General features: G+C 34.8%; 1 protein-coding gene across 8 annotated transcripts in view; it reads left to right on the top strand.

The window, feature by feature from the left end:
- The window catches only part of DOCK7 (dedicator of cytokinesis 7), a 220,919-nt gene that overhangs the window by 176,384 nt on the left and 22,603 nt on the right, over window positions 1-21,932 (top strand). For 4 of the 8 annotated variants that reach the window (XM_041769969.1, XM_041769971.1, XM_041769973.1 and 1 more), the window contains 7 exons: window positions 749-901; window positions 6,439-6,597; window positions 7,271-7,371; window positions 9,458-9,650; window positions 11,445-11,588; window positions 14,156-14,287; window positions 15,796-15,810. In XM_041769969.1, coding sequence (XP_041625903.1) covers window positions 749-901; window positions 6,439-6,597; window positions 7,271-7,371; window positions 9,458-9,650; window positions 11,445-11,588; window positions 14,156-14,287; window positions 15,796-15,810 — 897 coding nt within the window. The remainder of the gene's footprint in view (window positions 1-748; window positions 902-6,438; window positions 6,598-7,270; window positions 7,372-9,457; window positions 9,651-11,444; window positions 11,589-14,155; window positions 14,288-15,795; window positions 15,811-21,932) is intronic. The other 4 variants (XM_041769970.1, XM_041769972.1, XM_041769974.1 and 1 more) reach the window with 1 other exon arrangement.

The raw sequence follows: 21,932 nt of genomic DNA on the forward strand, positions 1-21,932 counted from the left end.
TTCTTTCTTATTTGGATCACCTTTAACCAGTTTCAGGTTTAAAAAACTACTTTTGTTGTGGAGAAGGGACTGAAATCAATAACTAATTTTAAATATGGGGCTTTCCTTGTTTTCTTTCTCTTGTTCTGTTTCTTATTAGTTTGATTTGTTAGAGAATTTAAGGTATAAGTAATTCATTCCATTGGTATTAACTTACCCCATGATGAATGGAAAAGAAGATAGTTTTGTTTGTTCAACTCCTTCAGATATTTATTTCCGATGTTTATTTTCCCTAGGAAATAGGGCATACTCTTAAATCTTAAAGGTATCTATTTTATCATAGCCATCTAATAATATGGAATACAGAGCTGTTGGAGGTTTAACCAATGAGAATTACTGAATTACTTTTATATACCAATTTATAATAAAAACATTGCAGAATTATCACATATTAGTAACCATATTGTTTTGTGCATAGTAGCCAATCTCAGAGTCCTGCAGTCCCATGTAGATAATACTATTAGGCCCATTTTATAGCTTAGAAAACTTGTCCAGCATCACACTCCTAGCTAGTAAGTGACATAATCAGTATTCAAATCCAAACTATTTGGCTCTGTGGTCCACATTACTAAGCATTAGCAAATATTGCTTAACTTTTTTAAAACTGGGTATACTAAAAAATCTCTAGTTCAGGCTGTATTAACATATCTCTGGAACTTTGCATAAATCCAGTGTTGATGTTGTTTTGATGTTGCTTTGTCTTTTACAGTTCCCTGAACTTTTGTTTGAAGAAGAAACAGAGCAGTGTGCAGACTTATGCCTCCGGCTTCTCCGACACTGTAGCAGCAGTATTAGTACAATTCGGTCACATGCTAGCGCTTCCCTATACCTACTTATGAGACAGAACTTTGAGATTGGGAATGTAAGTGTTTATTTCTGGATTCATAATGAAATGTAACTTCTGCAGATATCTAGTAAATGTGGTTTGGGGAGCGTGGAATTTTCTAATGTATTTGGAGTCCAGACTTTTTTAATATTTCTTACTCTGTGGATATCTTACAAAAATAAAAATCCAAATCTCCAATTTTGCTTTCTCTACTAAAAATAAATAGTAGTACAACTTAAAATATAAATGTATCTTGAACTTTTGGAAAATTATCATCATTAAGTAAAATGAAAATACTAATAAAGAAATTAAAAGTTTAAATATCTTGGCTTGATATTTTATGATTACATGCCAGTCTGAATAACTCCATGTTTTCATTAAAATGTTTTATTTGATAATATATTCACGTGTTGTATTTTTTTCTAACTTTGAGTCAAGTGTGTAATTCATTTATTATTACTTAGGTAAGTATTTAAGGCCTAGGATCATCCTTTGAGCACTGCTTTGGTATCTCCTTGGTTCTTTTTTTTTTTTTTATTTTTATTTATTTATGATAGTCACACAGAGAGAGAGAGAGGCAGAGACACAGGCAGAGGGAGAAGCAGGCTCCATGCGCTGGGAGCCCGATGTGGGATTCGATCCCGGGTCTCCAGGATCGCGCCCTGGGCCAAAGGCAGGCGCCAAACCGCTGCGCCACCCAGGGATCCCTCCTTGGTTCTTATATATAGTGTTTTCAATATTCTTTTATAGATATTTTGTAGTTTCAGGGGTTTTTTTGTTTGGTTGGGTTTTTTTTAAGATTTTTTTTTTTTAAATTTATTCATGACAGACAGACAGTGAGTCAGAGACACAGGCAGAGGGAGAAGCAGGCTCCCTGCAGGGAACCCGATGTGGGACTCAATCCTGGGTCTCCAGAATCACACCCTGGGCGAAAGGTGGCACTAAACCACTGGGCCACCGGGGCTGCCCTCAGTTTGTATTTTTAATCCAAAGAATTGATGGTCTTTTTTTTTTTTTTAAGTTTGGATGTTAATTTTTAGTACTATTTCAATGTGACTATACAGTGTAGACACCATGTTTCTTTTTTGTACTATGGATGTGTAGTATTGCACAAGCACTTAAAAAGAAAGAGTGTTCTTTATTTCAGAGTATTAAGTTAAATATACCTTATTAATTACATTATTTTGGTCTACTTGGTGGACTGAAGGAGGTGATCTAAAACCTACACATCATTTATTTCTCTTCTAACTCTTATTTGGTAAATTGATATTCATAACTATTATTTCTTTTGTTACTTCTTTTATTTGTTTATTTATTTTGCTTCAATCATTTTTTACTGGCTAAAAATATTGTCCTGTAGTTGTTTGCTCAAGACAGTTCTTAGGAATAACATATGTCAAGTTCTTGATTGTTCAGTGTCTTCTGTACTAAAAGGATGGCAAAGATAGTTATGAAATTTTTTGCCTGAGACTTTGAATGAAAAAAAGGGGAGTGAGAAAAATCAGTAAAACATACCAGATAAAGAACACTTAATAGAAAAAAGAAAAAAAGATATTTGAATACCATTTTCTTCTGGCTTTAAATAAGGAGATATCTGAAGATAGCCAGATATTTTCTTCCCTTTTATTTTATTTTATTTTATTTTATTTTTTTAATAAATTAATTTTTTATTGGTGTTCAATTTACCAACATACAGAATAACACCCCCAACATACAGAATAACACCCCCAACATACAGAATAATACCCATTTTCTTCCCTTGTAAATAGCTTTTCACCTCCCAGTTGCTCAAGCGAGTCTCTTTAATTTAAAATTAAATACCTTTTCTAGAATGTGTCTTAGTATTTCCCAATTTTTGTTAATTTTCTCAGGCACGTTATTTCTACTTTCAGTTTATTTCGAAAAGTTTTCTTCAATATAAAATTGAATATTTTCTTTCAGAATTTGGGAGTTTTCTCCTAGGTACCAGTTATACATATGTTAGATCTGTTTTGCTTTACTTTTTTTGTTTTGTTTAACTTTACTTTTTGCCTGTCATTTTCTCTTTTCCGTTTTAACACTTTTCAATTTCCATTTATTGTGGCTCTTTTTCTCAGAATTTCTCTGACCTATATACCTTATGGGCTCTCCATGACATCCTTCCTTTCTGGTTTTCTTTTTTTTTTTTAAGATTTTATTTATTTACTCATGAGAGACACAGAGAGAGAGAGAGAGAGAGAGAGAGATGCAGAGACACAGAGGGAGAAGTAGGCTCTCTCTGGGGAGCCTGATGCAGGATTCAATCCTGGGACCCCAGAATCATGCCCTGAGCCGAAGGCAGATGCTCAACCACTGAGCCACCCAGGCGTCCCACATCCTTTCTTTTTTTTCCCCAATTTTCTTTTTTCCTATTTCGTTTTAAGTAGCTAACACTCTTATGTAAACTCCTATATTATGTCTTCTCTTTCTGATTTGTGTTCTTTCCTTGAGTTTATTTCTTCCTTTTCCTTTCTAAAGTGCATACATTTTTTTTTTTATTTAAGGCAGAGCATTTCATTAAAATTTTCATCTGTTTCATGGCAACATTTTTATATTAAGTGTTTTTCATCTGGTGAGTTTCTCTAATTTTCACTTTTTTATTACTCAATGTAGAAGAAATTAGATTGTCTTGGCCCAGGTATTTGTAGGAAGTTCCTTCGGAAATGTATTTCTCATGGGATTTTGCTATTGTGAACACATCTTGCCTAACTTCCTGAAATTTCTGGTCAATCTATTTCTATCCAGTCTTCCCAGGTTTTTAGCTCGTTTTGTTTTTAAGACAAATAGCTTTATCACTTCAAAGTGAGTCTTCTATCTGAAAGAAGTATTTTCCCCACATTATTTCTGAAATCTGTGCCCTTAGTATCCCTCACTATTTGCTTTCTTTTCTTTGCCTTCTTTTGAAACTACATCCTATCTTAGCTTGTCTTGGCAATCTTTCTGCATTTTTCTAATATATGGATTATATCAGACTCATTCGCTAAAAATAAAATTTGTGGATTTTATTCCTATTCATCTTTCATTTTTGTGTAAAATCCAGAAATAGGAAATTGCTGTTTTACACTATCCCTTTTTAACTGGAAGCCAAGCCCTCTTTTCTTAATTGAGAACTGAAGAATCCAATTATTCTATTGATCTTATTTAGTTTTTGAAATTGTCTCTAAAATTCGACTACATAGTTTTCTTTGATACAGCTTCTGTTGTTTTATGAAAGCTTTATATAATAGGATAAAAATAGGCAATTTGCCCTTTTAGTGTCAGGTATTACCTCTAATAAGCAATAGTTCATTTAAAACTGGCAGTGATTTATGCAGTTTATGCATTTGACAGATATTGGAACAAAGTATTGAATTGTGTTCTAGGTACTGTAGTAGGGATTGGACACACATAGATAAAAGGACAGTCCTTTTAGCTTAACCTCTAGTAGGATAAGAAATAAACAGTGCTCATCTGTGAACAGCTAATGTTCATCCAATTATAGTAAGAAGTACCTTTTTGTGGTGAGTATTATATAAATTCATATTAAGTAAAACACTTATAACAGTAACTGGAACTGAGCAAATGCTGAATAATGTTTGCTGTTGCTAATGTAATGAGAGATAAGCACAAAGGAAAAAATGATTTATGCTCCCAGAGATGGGTTTTCAGAAAGAGAAGATATTTGAACTAAAGATGAAGAATTGCCCAATCAGAATGATAAATAGGTGGATAGCACTTGGTAGGTAAAGAAAATGGCACATGCATAATTAAAAAGGCATGAAGACAAGAGAAGGAAACAGAAATATACTATTTTAGCACTTCAGGATGTTATTATGGCTGAAAGAGAGACTAGTAAAGGATAAAGTTGTAACTGAAAAGGCCTAGACTAAGGTATCCTAGGGCAGATACTTGTTTTAGTACTGTCCTTTCAATTCCCACTATGTAGTTTGATATATTTACAGAGTCAAATACTTGAATTTTATCCTCAAGGCTGTGGTTAGCCATTGGAATGTTTTAAGGAGAGCAGTGATGTATTCAGACTTGCAAAATTTACACACATTTCCCTCATACAATGTGGAAAATAAACTTGGGTTATGAGCAGAAAGGCTGTAAGATCAATTAAGAAGTAATTACAGTAATCCAAGTAAAATTTGGTAAGGTTGTAAGCTATAGTGATGGCCTTTGGAATGGAGAAGGACCAAACTGGAACAGATTAGGGGAGAGTGTGGACTAGATCTATGGTATGGATAAGGAAAGGGGAGAGTGACGAAGGGATGAATACTAGTTTTTTTTGGGGGGGGGGGGGGCGGGGATTGGCCTAAGTGACTACAAGAATAGTAGTGCCATTTGTTTAATCAATAGGAAAAGAAGGTATATTAGAAATGTTAAAATTGGGGTGCCCATGAAATCCAGATGGAGCCATCTAGTAAAATATGATGGCCTGGAGCTCTAGAGAGAAATATGAGCTGAATACATAGACATGTATCCATACTAACTGAAAGAAAAGAAATGAATGAGGCTGTTTAGAATGCCAAGTGAAGAGGTTTCTTGATAGAATTTTTGGGAACCATTGGTATGTAACAAGGACAACCAAAAAAAGTGGATATATTTAGGAAAATCATAAAATGGTAGCAGAGTGGGTAAAGCAGGAAATTTTCAAGGGAAAAGGTAACCAATACATTTAAATATACAGAAATGTTAAGTAGAATATTGATCAGAAAGTATCTTGAGTTTGGCATATCCTAGGTTATCCCTGGTTAACCAATTAAAAGTGTTTTCATAGTGGAAAATGGTGGGACAGAAATGAATTTATACTGAAAAAGGAAGAATGTAAACCACTTCTAAGCATCACTCCAAAGATTCTGCTTTAAGATACTTTATGCGTGATGTATATTAAATTTCTTTCATCATGGTAATGAACCTAATGAAATGGGCTAGAGTTTAAAGACGGCATCTACCACTTAGGAATTCTGTGATGTTGGTCAAGCTCTATAACCTCATGTGTAAACATGATGTTATTATTAATAATATATACCTCAAAACAGATTAATGTAAAGTCCTACGCACAACTTCTAATTCAATTCTAATACATGGCTTTTTTTTTGTAGCATATTTTTCTTAGCAAAATTCTGTTTTATGTCTTATAATAAGGTTTTAAAATTTGATCTTATATGCATATTTCATTACTTTTTAAAAAATATCTGCTTGGGATGGTGTTTCTCTTTTTAAACTAAACTTTTCATTTAGCAAGTAAAAAAAAGTAGACTTTTGGGGCAGCCTGGGCAGCTCAGCAGTTTAGTGCTGTCTTCAGCCCAGAGCTTGATCCTGGAGACCCAGGATCAAGTCCCACGTCGGGCTCCCTGCATGGAGCCTGCTTCTCCCTCTGCCTGTGTCTCTGCCTCTCTCTCTCTCCTTCTCTCTCTCTCAATTTCTCTCTCTCTCCTTCTCTCTCTCTCACTTTCTCTCTCTCTCTCTCTCTGTATCTGTCATGAATAAATAAATAAAATCTTTAAAAAAAAAAGACTTTTTAAAGTTTTTCTGTATTAAATGCTGACCTGACAATTTCTCTGTTACAGAACTTTGCTAGAGTTAAAATGCAAGTAACCATGTCACTGTCATCCTTGGTGGGCACATCTCAAAATTTTAATGAGGAATTCTTAAGACGTTCTCTAAAGACCATATTGACATATGCTGAAGAAGATTTGGAATTGAGGGAAACAACATTTCCTGATCAGGTCAGAAATGTGACTTCCTAGATCATTAATTGAAATAGGATTATAAATAGGCACTTTACAAATTGTTAATTTAAACTTTGGTTTTTACTGGAGGAACCTATATATTTTTTTCAGTCCATGTATCATATGCCATAGATGGGGTGAAGATATTAACCTAGGAAAGGTTAATATCTTTGGTATGTAATTCTGTGAATTTGTGACAAGTAGAACAAATAGTAGACACAGGCAGTATAAACAAATAGGAAGCCTTATGATGAAATATTATTCCCACTTACTAATGAAACAATAATTCTCCCTAAAAAATGAAGTTTTTATAAACTACCTTTTGGGAGAATCAGAAATGGAGAAACATGAGAGACAATTTCCTTTTGTATTCTCTTCTTGTGTCCTCTAAATCCTTATATTTTATTTCTATATCTAGTTCAATATACATGTTTCCAGGCAAGAGAACTGGAAAATAAAACAAAAAACCAGCCTGCTGAGGAATTAGTATTAAGTTTATTACCCTTCACTTAACCATACCCCAGCATACTCACATTCTTTAAAACTATATTCAGTATCATTTTGTGTTGTAATCTTCAGATGGCTATCTGAAATGTCTTCTAAACTAATTTAGTGATTGTGAATGAATGATAATTGAAGTATGTTTTTTTAATATAATTCTCTGCTTCAGGTTCAAGATTTGGTTTTCAATCTCCATATGATCCTTTCTGATACTGTTAAAATGAAGGAACACCAGGAGGATCCTGAAATGTTGATTGATCTAATGTACAGGTATCATTTGTTTGATTCATTTATACTTGTATAACAGATTTAAATTGGTAAAAGTTAAAAATAGAACTACCCTATGATCCAGCAATTGCACTACTAAGTTATTTACCGAAAGAATACAAAAATACCAATTTTGGGATGCATGCACCTTGATGTTTATATTTATAGCAGCATTATCTACAATAGCCAAATTATGGAAACAGCCCAAATGCCCACCCACTGATGAATGGATAAAGAAGATATGTTGTGTGTATGTGTGTTTATTAATAAATTATCATTCAGCCATCAAAAAGAATGAAATCTTGCCTTTTGCAACAACATGGAGGGAACCAGAGAGTAATGCTATAGAAGCTAGAGAGTATAATGCTAAGTGAAATAAGCATAAGTAAGACAAAGACAATACCATACGATTTCACTCATATGGGCAATTGAAGAAACAAAACACGTGAACACAGGGGAAAAAGAGAGACAAACCAAGAAACAGACTCTTAACTATGAAGAAAAAAACTGATGGTTATAGGGGGGTGGGGGTGGGGGTATAGGTGATGGGGATTAAGGAGTGCACTTGTGATGAGTACTGGATGTTGTATGGCAGTGTTGAGTCGCTGAATTATACACTTGAAACTAATCTTAGACTGTATGTTGTTAGCTAATTGGAATTTAAAAACTTTAAAAAATAAAGAAATTGGTAAAATATACAGAAAACAGTAGATAAAAAATAAACATACCAGAATTACTTAAGTAATTTTCTAATGGTAGATTGAAAAGTCAATGTGTGCTTTTCCATGCTCCTTTTGAAAAGCAGAGAGTGGGATCCCTGGGTGGCGCAGCGGTTTGGCGCCTGCCTTTGGCCCAGGGCGTGATCCTGGAGACCCGGGATCGAATCCCACATCGGGCTCCCGGTGCATGGAGCCTGCTTCTCCCTCCGCCTGTGTCTCTGCCTCTCTCTCTCTCTCTGTGACTATCATAAATAAATAAATAAATAAATAAATAAATAAATAAATAAATAAATAAGAAAAGCAGAGAGTTTTTTAAAGTAGTGATGACACAACACCTATGCATTCTCTGCCTCAGACTTTATGCAGCGGTCTGAGACCCATATTTTAAATGTAAAAATCAGTCCTCTAGGAAGAAAATACAGTGTATAAATATTTTACCATAACATTAATTTTCCTGATTTTCAATATGGTTGTGCGTGCCATATAATGTAATATTTCTAAGAGCATACTTTAGAAATTTGTAATTCCTATTATATCTTGAAAGATATAAGTAAAACTTGAGATTTTTCCTTTGCCACATGATCCTCTCTTTTTATAATTTTGGAGTTCTTTAAAGATACAAATAAAACAAAGATTTCTGGGATGCCTCGGTGGCTCAATGGTTGAGCATCTGCCTTTGGCTCAGGTCTTGATCCCAGGGTCCTGGGAGTCCCGCATCGGGCTCCCCCCAGGGAGTCTGCTTCCCCCTCTGCGTACGTCTCCACTTCTCTCTCTTTCTCTCATGAAGGGATAAATAAAATCTTAAAAAAAAACAACAATTATTTCTTTAAAATAAATATGATGCAATGAAACTATCTTGTAAATCTTTTTTCTTGACTATAAAACTTCTTTATATGCCCATAATGAACACATAAATTATTTTTTTAAAAAAGATTTTAGTTATTTATTCATGAGAGACAGAGAGAGATTGAGATAGAGAGAGAGGTGGAGAAGCAGGCTCCATGCAGGGAGCCCAACGTGGAACTCAATCCCGGGTCTCCAGGATCAGGCCCTGGGCTGAAGGCAGCGCTAAACCGCTGAACCACCCGGGCTGCCTGAACACATAAATTCTTACAGTTTCCCCTTACTGATGGTGTGTCTTTTTTTTTTTAGTACCCTTCCAAAAATACTGCTATCAACCATTCCATGAGTCCACAGTTACTTCTTTAAGTGAGCATATTCAAAATGATTTTCATACCATTCAAAACTTGTCTTAATAGGTTGTGTTTAATAACAGAAACCCCTCTAGGTAAATACTAAGTGAGCAATCTAAACTCCCTTCCAGCTTGGGAAGCAAATGCTAATTTGAAAAGAATTTCTATTCCAATTAGAATTGCCAAGGGCTACCAGACCTCTCCAGATCTGCGGCTGACCTGGTTGCAGAACATGGCTGGCAAACACTCGGAACGTAGCAACCATGCCGAAGCTGCCCAGTGCCTTGTCCACTCTGCAGCACTCGTTGCTGAATATTTGAGCATGCTGGAGGACCGCAAATATCTTCCTGTTGGATGTGTAACATTTCAGGTAGGAATCTGACAGGTTGACATTGAATCAAGATACGTCCTTTTTATTTTTACCTTTTCTCATTGGTGTTAAGATTACCTCAGCTCGTAAGGAAAGCATAAAGACTGAAGGTAATGCTTCACAAGATAAGTTAACATTTCACTATCACTGTCATGAATACATTTGTAAAGAGTACTTCTTGTTAATTTTCTTTCCTCATTTTTTTTTTTTTTTTTACCTCTAAATGCCAGTGCTAAGTGTATTCTGTTCACCTGTACTGATGTGGACTTCATCTCTGAAATACACGCGAAATACTGAGAATCCGAATACTCTAGAAACTCTTAATTGGCTTTTACTTAAAACATCAGATAACCCAGCATTCTCCATTTTCTGATAAAATATGCAGAAACCATGGCTTTGAGATGATAGTTTGCTCCCTAGTAGGGCTCCATCCCTCCAACCCACTAGTCGAATTCTTTGCTTGCCAGGAGTCAATTATGCTTTGCTTTTCTTCAACACCTGATAATGCCAGATTTGGGGAATTACAGCACTTAATTAAATGGTAGGTCCTCTGGTAAAATCTGAACGTAAATAGAAAGTCAGTCATTTTTTCTCTGAACCCTAAGTTAAATGTTTTGCAAAGACTTGATAAAAGTGAGTCTCCAAAACAATTGCTGTTGAACTGATTTTGGACCAACTACAAAAAATTGGGTGGGGGGGAAGCTTCTAGAAATCTAGGATAATTTGATAACCTTTTAAGTTCAAGTTTTTACTCTAACGAAACCAGAACTGGAAATCTTAAGTGAGGATTGCACTATGAATATTTAGTCAAGAGAGATTAGATGAAAATCTGACCTGGAGACGTATACACAAAGAAACAGCCTTAGATCTACTTCAAAAAATGTCAAATGAGGGCAACCCAGGTGGCTCAGCAGTTTAGTGCTGCCTTCAGCCCAGGATGTGATCCTGGAGACCCAGGATCGAGTCCCACGTCGGGCTTCCTTCATGGAGCCTGCTTCTCCCACCCTCCCTCTCTTTCTCTCTGTCTCTCATGAGTAAATAAATAAAATCTTAAAAAAAAAAAAATGTCAGGGGACACCTGGGTGGCTCAGTGGTTGAGCATCTCCCTTCGGCTCAGGTCATGATCCCAGATCCTGGGATCGTGTCCCGCATCGGGCTCCCTGCGTGGAGCCTGCTTCTCCCTCTGCCTGTGTCTCTGCCTCTGTGTGTGTGTGTCTCTCATGAATAAATAAATAAAATCTAAAAAAAAAAAAAAATGTCAGATGAATGTTTATCTGGTGTAAATGTTTAGGTTAAAATGTTTAAGGTAGTGTGTATTATTTCCTTTTTAGAAATAATGGCTGATCCCAATCTCATTGGGTAAGAGGGCTTTTATTTTACTTGAGGTTGTTCATTAACTCAATGTAATGTTAGGCAAGCCAAGCTATATCACACCTTAATTTTCCTTGTGGGGAGTTTTGACGAGATCATTTAAGTTAAAAATAAAGACTTTAAGTCTCCTGAGATATCCTGTTTCATATCACTGTTTTCTTTAGCACATGATTTTTCTTAATTTTCTCTCTCAAACTTATAATGGAGAAGTTACCTAACTGTAGTGTTACCACTTTATTGTTATCTTCAAAATACAGGAAGATTTTGGAGATTTGTCTTTTTTATCTTTGTGTTGACTACCCCCTGCCCCTTTTTGTAACCTAAGCAGATATTAATATTTCATCTTCAGCTAGTTCCTCATATACATCTTTCATGCTAAGGAATTAATTCCATTTTAATAGCTGTTTCAATTTTCTCCCCCAGAATATTTCATCTAATGTTTTAGAAGAATCTGCAGTCTCAGATGATGTGGTATCTCCAGATGAAGAAGGTATCTGCTCTGGAAAGTACTTTACTGAGTCAGGACTCGTGGGATTACTGGAACAAGCAGCTGCTTCTTTCTCTATGGTAGATGACTCTTCATTCTCTTTCCACAGATACATACCTCTGAGTTATTCATGATACATATATTCTCTCTGCCTGTGACCTTGCTTTTCCTTTATGGTAATTTTCTCCAAGTACCTTAAGAATTATCTAGGAACAGATTTTCTCTATAGATCCATTACTGCTTAACTACTTTTTGTCTTAATAATCTGTCATTTTCTCTGGTATTTTTCATTTGCTTATTTATGAACCATCATTTAATCTATAACAGATGTTTGGTTGGTTGGTTGGTTTATTGGGGTTTTTTGGGTTTATAAAACTTTTACCACCAAACATTTTCTAAAACCTTAAAATTAAAAAAGAGAACAAAACAGAAAACATCTGGATGATTTAAGTTCCTGTTTGAGTAATGTAGCTATAGCAGTAGAGCTGGTCTATTGGATGAAAGGGAGAATCTTCTTTTGAGTGTGTTGGACGTTGCACTGGTGCTCAGGAAAATTATGGCCCCTCATCTCATTGGTTGCATAGTGAGCCCTAGTAAGAGGGTGTTAGAGACCTGGAACTCACTTACCAGAGCTTTATGAACTATATCCTAGATCCCTTGCCTGACCTCCTGTACCATGTTACAACCCCAGTCTTGTTCTTCCATATCTGTATGTGAAGAATTGAAACAGTCTTGTTGATCCAAGATGGGATAATTATTGGAGAAGGGAAAGACAGCTAGCCAAATCCCTGCTTAGTTTCTTAAACTGTACTTCTCTGACATTTCTACTGGGTATTTATTGTCCCATTGCCAAGGTTTAGGAGACTGTGAAGTTCATGTTAGGGGAAGGGGGAAGCTCAACACAATATGCAATGCTGTCCTTCTTCACCATTATACTGCTATAGGGAATTGGTGGTTCTCATGGCCTTAACCCTACCCTGCAATGTATTGGTTAAGAGCATCTATTTAGAAAGCATACAGCCAGTCACATCCTGGCTCTGCTGCCTTGGTAGTTAAATTACTTTAGACACAAGTTACTCAACCTATCAGTGCTTTGCTTTTCTCATCCATTAAATGCATCTAATAATAGGAATTACATAGGAATGTCATTAGAATTAAATGAGTTAATATATGTAAAGTACTTACCGTAGTACCTGACTCCAAGTAAGTATTAGTTTTCTCCATTACCATCATCTTTATCATTATTCACACTTAGAACCAGTTTATCTAAATAGAATTTTTCTGAGACTCTAAGAATGTTAGGTGATCATTTAAAATTTGCTGAGTACCTCAACTGTTCTGATTACTCCCCCTGGATTCCTGCTCCTTGGGTTTCATTTTAAGTGATCTGAACTAGAAGTGGGAAATGTTTTTTGCTATTAATGGAATATTTTAATAAAAACACTCTGTGTTTGTGTAATTTTAATAATTCACAGCTCAGTGACCTATATTACTGAAATCCTTTTGTAATAGCGTATAATTATGAAATTCCCTGTTTTCCAACTAATCTGTTTAATCTGAATTACAGTAATTATTGGGGCATTTTCATTACTGTATATATTTCACTATTACAGTTACAAGATTGCTTAAACTCCTGTGAACTTTTACTAGAAAATTTAAGCACCATATATTTATTCTTGGGAAAATATATTTGTTGATTTGTAAGGTAACAGGAGCTTGGTGGCTCTTGGAAAGCATCTCTTTCTTCTTTCACTACGGCCACCAATCCATTAGTTAGGACAAGAAAATGGAATAGAAGTAAAAACACATGTTGTCCCTCACTCTGTTTATAGGCAGGGCAACACTTGGCTAGCCGTTGGCCAACTGGCCCCTTAGTGGAATAAAATCTGGTAGTTCAGAAGCTTCTTAAATTTTGTGAAAGATCACTGATTTTTTCCCCCACAGAATATTTCCAATAAGATTTCCTATGCCTGGGATCCCTGGGTGGCGCAGCGGTTTGGCGCCTGCCTTTGGCCCAGGGCGCGATCCTGGAGACCCGGGATCGAATCCCACGTCGGGCTCCCGGTGCATGGAGCCTGCTTCTTCCTCTGCCTGTGTCTCTGCCTCTCTCTCTCTCTGTGACTATCATAAATAAATAAAAATAAATCTTTAAAAAAAAAAAAAAAAAAGATTTCCTGTGCCAATTTAATATTTTAGAAATGTAAATAATTTTAGTTTGCTAGGATTCCACAGGGTTTCTGATATCTGTGATCAATGTAATAATTGAATTTCTTTTATTCCTTTGCTCAGAATTAACTTCTCCCATAGTTTATATGCATATGTAAGTACTCACACATACATACTAGTGAAGTAATTACTGGGTAGATAGCAGAATGTTCAATTTAAATTATATATAAATTTAAATATGCATATATGTATTGCATGCATGTTAAATATACACACACATATCCATCCATCTAGAGGAGACAGTGCATTGTGCAAAATTTTTTTTTAAGCCTTAATAAAATTAAAAAGTAGTGTTTGTTTTTATGTGCTATTGGGAAAGCTTTAGTGGTATTGCCTTAGTGGAAATATTTTGCATTCGTAAATTGTAATTCTTTCATATTGATATAAGAGAAAACATTATCTTATAACATTATTCTTATAGGCTGGCATGTATGAAGCAGTCAATGAGGTTTACAAAGTACTTATTCCTATTCACGAAGCTAATCGGGATGCAAAGAAACTATCCACAATTCATGGTAAACTTCAAGAAGCATTCAGCAAAATTGTTCATCAGGTAATGATTGCAATTTCTAGCTTCAGTGTAAATGGAGAAAACTGTCTAAAAGCATTAGTGTTGCTTTGTACTGATGTCAAACTCGATCTGAGGAAATGACCATTTTAATCAGGTTACAAATGAACAATGTCAAAATGATGGTTCATGGCCAGAGCAAGATTCGTGAACAAAAAATGAATTTACCTAAAGTAGATCATGATCATCATAAACTTCCTACATAGTTTTTCTTCACTTTTTAAAAATTACTACTAGTTGGCAAGTTTTTAAAAATTGTGAGTTCTTTTCTGTTTTACAAGTTGGGTTAAAATTGTGAATCTGATTCTTAAGTTGATTTCTTTTGCTGCCAAAAAAGTTTTTATATTCAAGTTAGTTTTTTATTAAATGATATGAAAGAGTAATAAACTAATATTGTCAATGTTTTCAACTCAGCTTCAAATGTTTTTCCTGGATGTTCCATTCAATGATCCTTTAATATATTTCTAACATGAAAATAATATTTAGTGAAAATAATAAAACTGTTGTGTTTATTCAATTATAATAGTATGATTTTAGTACTTGCTTATAGTTCATGGAATCCACATATTATCACCAAAATTAGAATCAAAATAAGGCTTGGTTTAAAAATGAATTAGACTACTAATAATTGATTTCCCTGAAACTAAATTTTTGGCTCTGTTAAATACTCTGAAATATCCTGTTGAGCCTCCTCTTTCCCCACTTTTCCCTTCCCTTCCCCGGGCTACCTGTGCTGTACCATCTGTACCATCTGCTGCTACCATCATCCAAGAAGGAAGTGGAATATTGATTATCCACTTTTGTATTCATTACTAGTCCTGCTATACTGTCTGTCAGCTTGACCTCTTCTTTCTTAATGTGGACTACACTGTTTTGGATGAATTGATACAACCTGAAAAACTTTAATAGTCTATAAACAGGGCTGCTATACTGTTAAGCCAATATTTTATTGTCCTCCACTAAAACACTGAAGTTGCAAGAGATTTATTAGGATTCATGATGGTAACAGGTGGATCTTTTTATAATCAGTTGTACCTACAGTGTCAGTTACATGTCAGATCTGAAACACCTGGAGCTAGTAGTTTGCAAGAAATTTTCCTCCATTTGTATCATGGACACTTGAGCAAAATTGTGATTTTTGTTCCAGTTTACCCTGGGTAGTTCAATGATGCACAGCTCCCTTTAGTTAGAAGTCTAATTCAGACACTTAATGGAACACATAGCTGCCTCTTTTTCACCAAAATTATAGTTTCCCTTATTAAAGTTTTTAAAAGGTGAAATTTTAACTACTTAGGGTTTGAACAAGCAATTTATGAAATTATCACAGATCTAATGTGAAAGAATATGGTGTTACAATATCCTGCTGTCTTCTATTCATGGGGAAGAATTTATGGTATATGGTGCCTTACACTGCTGAAGTTCCTTTGGCCTTTTTTTGTTCTTTTAAAACAGTTTTTTTTATGACTTGCCCTTTTTTACTTTTTATTATACAGAGTACTGGCTGGGAGGTAGGTAATGTTTTAGTTAGTTAAAGACACTAATAGATTGATTTGATCAGATTTCTTATGCCAATGCTTTGCCCACATGTGCTAGCTGTGGGCATTCTGTTGCTATCTGCTATCAACTGAATTCATTAACCAAAGAAATTTTGTTAAAATACCATAAGTTATTTTAAGCAATTTATTATTAAGAGGTTGTAGGCAGTGCATGGAAATTCATGTTACGCTAATGAGATTCTTTGGTAAATGAGCCACTTTGTCATCACTTTAGTTTGTTTTTATCCTTTGAAGCATTTTCTTTCATCAATATTTACACACAGATTTCTTTTTTTAACCATATTGTTTCACCTCATTTTACAGAGGTCGATTTATGTGTTATTGCTCAGAGGTATAAATAGCAAATACCGTATTTCATCTGATCAAAGACGCCATCAATTGTTAGACATACCATTATTTTATATGCCTTTAAGAAAGAAAAGGAAACATTAAAGCACAACATCCTATCAGTTGAGAGGTGAATGCTAACTACAGAGATATTAAAATGTGGGCCAAAAAAATGTGCGTCTTAGAATTGATGAAATAATGTGTTGATTTGATGTTAAGTCACGTCACCTTGCATATGATAAGCACTACTGAGGAAAGACATTCACTTGATCATTTAAATTTTTTTGATGGGAGAGATAGAGACTGGGAGAACATGAAATTTACTTTGAACTCTGATGCTGAGTCTGATAATTCCTGTTGAATGAAGACTACATATGCTTCCTTTTATGTAGGAGGTAGGCTTATGAAAACTTACATATGAATCAAGTTTTACCTGAAAAAAAAGCCAGAAAGATTTGATTGCTATTGTTTTAAATCTTTCTGTAAAGGAAAGAATTTTGTACAATGTGCCGTAATTTATTTGGATGAGGTGAAGCAGGGTATTATTAATAAACCAGGTTTATTTTAAGCTAGGTATATTTTAAAGTTGTCTGCTTTGCCTCTCACTTTGAGGTCACATTATATTGGCTCAACAGCTTAACCTTTCTGTGGTTTTGCACTGCGGTCCTTACTTGGGGACCCAGATAGAAAACTTCAGGAATAAATGTTACTACTGTGTTTCTTCCATTCCTTAATTAGTCCCTGCCTTTTGCTTTTTTTCTGATGAAGTCAGTAAATGTACATCTACCTTAACTCTCTAGATTCAATGTGTATGACTATTAATATCAATATAAAATTATTCATTTTTGTGGCTCAGTTAAGAGATTACAGAAAGAGACTTGCCATGGTTAATCTATGAGTGGTAAAGGTCCTTATGGATTTCTTAACATGAAATGAAATTAGCTGAAAAGTAGGCATGAAAGAAGATATATTGAAACCTCTGAGCAGTTTATTACTAGTCTGCTTGATGCTAAATCGACCCCTGAAAGGTATAACTTTCACTGGTTATGACATTAATATCATTCTGTCGTCATGTTTACTGCATGGTAAAAGTCGCACAGACTTTTTCTGTTTATATTCTTGTCACTACCTTTCACTGGACTTTTAGCTTTGTAGCTTCTCAAATTGTTGCACGTTTGTTTTTTGCTTTTCCCTTGTAAAACTTAAAATGGATGCTTGCATTTTAAAAATGTGTTTGCCACCATTTGCTGCTTATTTGTTTTGAAATTTCCCTAATTAAAATGCTTTCTGTTTTCTCTTCTCTCTTGCCCCTGGTTGCTGACCCTACTCCCTACTTTTACTATTGTCTATTGTGGTAAGTTCCTATCTTGTGAATATTTTTCTTTTTGACTCTGGGAAAACTTCAGTAATTTTGTTTTTTTCTAAAAGCTTTATTTCCTAGCTAATCCCCTAGTATTCTCAAAGAACTCTTACTGGTTTAATATCGAGTAAGGATAACTTATCCATTGTAGAAAGATTCTTTGAATTGACTACTCACTACCTAACTTACAGGAAAAGCCCTTCTGAGCTTATATATTAGCAGTGTATTTCATTTTTCTTTATGCTTTTTGATTGGGTACAAATTATTTGAGTTGGCAAAGCTTTTGAGCGGTGTGTATATATGTGTGTGTATATAAGATAACTCTAAAACTTGACACTTAGTAATTTGGTGAAGTATTTACTATGCAAAAGAACAAATCAGGTACCCATAACAGATTGTGGTGCCTGTTACCTGCTCTGCTAGTTTCAGTACCTTATGGCTATTTAGTGTCCACCTTTATTTTCTCTTTTCCCAAGCCCATTTTTTTTTCTTGCAATAATAGGAAATAAAGTGTATTTTAATCATTTCTTTCTTAATGATTGCATTTTTAAAGTATTTTTAGGAAAAGAGAAATACTGAATTTCTGTATGGAAATTTTTATACTGATCTCATATTTTGTGTGTTTCATTTTTAAAAGAAGCATTTATCCATGTATCCAACAGTGATCCATTTCAGAAATAGATTAATTCAAGTGTAGAATTTTCAGAATAATCAATCCCCAAATATTGTGTCCAGTCATGTGACACTGTCTCCATTTCTTTTTCTTCAAAGATTACAACATGTTTCTTCAAAGGGGATATCATTACCATATTAGGTATATCTTATAATTTCCAGAAAGGCTGGAGAAGATGGGCTTATTAGCTTTGTGAAGCTAAACTCTTCCTGCTGGACCACTAAAGAAAAACGGGGTACCCTAACTTTTCAGATTGAACTATACAAAAGGGCTATATCTTAACTCTTGTCACTGGGCTTGATAGACATGATAGACATGAATATGAGACAGTATTTTGTTTTTTATATGCTCAGAAGTACTAGCCATAGTTTTGGTGGAATGGTTTCTGTTGAATTTTTTTGTTTTAATCCATACTGAGGCTAAGTAAGATAAATTAACTCATCTAAGCAAGAAAAGATGGAACAGAATTAGAAACAGCAATAAAATGGAGGTGAGGGGAGTCTCTGAAATAAGAGAATGGGAAAAAAAAATCTCCCAAAGAAAAGAAAGAAAGAAAAAGGAAAAAAAAAATCCAAGAACATAGTCTTTACCTCAGGAATGTTAAGCCAGATATAAAGAAGGTTAAGGAAAATACAATAGTTGGGAAGAATTTTCTTATCTCCAGGAGGAGATACTTTTTGGGTAGTTGGTGACTCCCTGATAATTGGTATAGACCCATGACTGTGCAACTGATGATGCTGTACCTCTTATTGTGTTCTGCCCTTTATGCTACTTTTCAGAAAAAGAAAGACATGGGCAGCAAAATGTACTATGTAGATGATATTAGATGTGATTTCTTCTTCCTGGACTATATGACATGTAATGGTTAAAACTGAACTTCTGATAAGAAATGTAGGAGGGTGTATCTTAGAAGAATATATTTCATAGATCAGCCACCAAACTGATTTTCCTTTAGAGTATAGAGGACAGTGTTGTAATAAAGAGAAAGACAAACATAGGGTGGGAGGTACCCATTAATTCTCAAAGGACTTACTCAGGGAAATTCTCAAGGAAAACATCAGAGTGTTTGTATATCAGTATAGAGGGTATGGGAATTTTCATAGCTTAATTAAGAACTTGGACTTCCGGGGTCAAATATATTGGTGTTTAACTCTCAGCCCCACCAGTGATTAACAGTATAACCTTGGACAAGTTACTTTTCTTCATCTATAAAATGAGGGTGAAAAAATGGTACCTACTTTATAGTTGTGATAAGAATTAATAATACATGTAAAGGAGATAACAGTGTCTAGCACATAGTAAGTAGTTTTAAAATGTTGGAGATTATTTTTATTTTTATTGTTGTTACTGTAACATCATCATCATCATCATCATCATCATTACTTGAAATCTTAACACAGTTGGGCTAATGAAATCTAAGAGGTGTTATGTTCCCAAGTTGATGTCTACGACTAACTAAAGTGATAAAAGTGTTTGTGTTCTATAGGAGAAAGATCCAGTAGAAGAGGAGGGATATTACCACTGTGTGAAATACTAGTATGTCTATCTAGAAATCAATTACTTTGAAGGAAGCATAGCAGAAACAATTGGGTGAGGATAAAAGAAGTTTTAGTAGTGATGTCATTGTAGAAATAAACCAGTTCAACGAAATGTTCTTGCTAAATAAACATAATAAAATTAGAAAAGATTTGAGATCCATTCATCCTAAGACATTTTGGACGTTAGAGACATGGAGAGATGAGTAGATGGGTTTCCTTGTCTGGGACATGATCTCCTCACCCACAAGATGGTAAAATAGGTAGAACTGCTAAGGAAGAATAAATTGGAGTGTGTGGATGATAGGAAATTCAGAAAGAATTCATGACAGTAAGGAAAGTTAATGCTAGAAAAATACAGGCTAGATTTTAGGAAAGTAGAAAACAAGTGTCATCTTGGGTCTAAAACTCTGATGAGGAAAGAAGATGAAGTGATATTTTTCCTGAGGGAGAAGCTATAACGATTATGCATTCATGAGCATGATAGAGTTGGTGATTTTGCACTAGAGAACTTTTTGTAGATTGTAAATTAATTTACTCAAACTCTTAGCCTGCCTTCTGCTCTCTCCCCCACTCCAGTGCACACATACTTGTTCTCAATTCCAGTAACTCCTTAGAGTTACCTCTCTGATCTACACCATTTTGCCTCTTGCACACTTCCTTTCAACTACACTGGCCACCTTTCTGTTCTTCAAACATACTGGATAGGACCTCCTATCCTAGAGGCTGTGCACTGGCTTCTTTCTTCTGCCTGGAATTCTGTTCTCCAGAGATCCACATAAATAATTCTCACACTTCCTTCACATCTTTGCTGAGATGTCATCTTTTGGTGAGACCTACCCTGACCATGCTCTTTGTCGCTTTTGTTCACCGATTTATCATAGCTGTCTAGAACAGTTTGCTGACATATTTTAGGCACTCAATAAATACATGAATGGGTGAATGGTTTCCCTCACATTCTGTTACATGGCTTTCTAACTTCTTTTTTTTTCCCTTTTTTTTCCCCTCTCTGCTGAAATGTTTTCCTTCCTTCCCACATCCAGTTAGCCATTCTTTTGAGTTGTAGAACCCTGTGTGTCATCTCTTCTATGACCTGGGTCCAGCAAGATTGATCTTTCCTTTTTTGATACCACTTTTTATTATAGTATATAACCTTTATATTGTAATTATTTGAGTATATATCCTTTACTTTCTTGAGGAGCCAAGTCTTTCATTTTTATTTTATTACTGAGGATGAACAATGTCTAGCACGTTATAAGCACTTAGTAATTTTTTTTCCTTGAATTGAATGTTAGTATGGGAAAGTAAATAAGAGCTTAGATAAGTGCTTAGTAACTAGTTATAAGCTGCATTAATAAAATCCAAGTTCATATCGAGGGAGGCAGTGAGTCCCCTGACCCCTGCACTGCTCAGATCAGATCCGCATTATCATGTTTGTTTCCGGGATAGCACTTCTTGAAAGGTAGCATTTAAAAACTAAAAATAAGAGATGCCTGGTGGCTCAGCAGGACACCTGGGTGCCTTAGCAGTTTAGCGCCTGCCTTCAGCCCAGGGCAAGATGCTGGGGTCCTGGGATCAAGTCCTACATCAGGCTCCCTGCATGGAGCCTGCTTCTCCCTCTGCTTGTGACTCTGCCTCTCTCGGAGTCTCCTGAATAAATAAATAAAATATAAAAAAAAAACTAAAACTAAAAAAATTAATAAAATGCAAACAAGATAGCAATTCCTATCATATAAAGATGATTGAGAACTGGGAAATTTAGCTAAGGGAAACAAATCCTAATAGCAGTCTTCAAATATTTAAAAGGTCACAATGTTAAAGATTTGGAATGGTGTTTTAAAAAATGTTGGACACCTGAGAGTTTAGCCAGATTAACAAAATTTAATATTTGTGGTTTCTAAAAGTAGAAATGTATATGTATATTATGTATGTGTATAACATTTTTGAAACATAGCAAGGTTTTAATTTTTCTCAAATCCGATTTTTATTTTCCATGCAGTGCCTTCATTCCTTGATTAGTTATCAAAATTTGCTGTTATATTGTTTCATTGGCTTATGGATGGTTTTAATCAGAATTTTGATGGAATATCTTTTTTTCTAGAGAGATTTCAGTTGCTAAAGGAACTCAGTTAATTTTTATACTTGTTAAATTTTTAAATAACTGAAAAAAATTTAGATT

Source organism: Vulpes lagopus, chromosome 10, assembly GCF_018345385.1.
Source record: "Vulpes lagopus strain Blue_001 chromosome 10, ASM1834538v1, whole genome shotgun sequence".
Lineage (NCBI taxonomy): Eukaryota > Metazoa > Chordata > Mammalia > Carnivora > Canidae > Vulpes > Vulpes lagopus.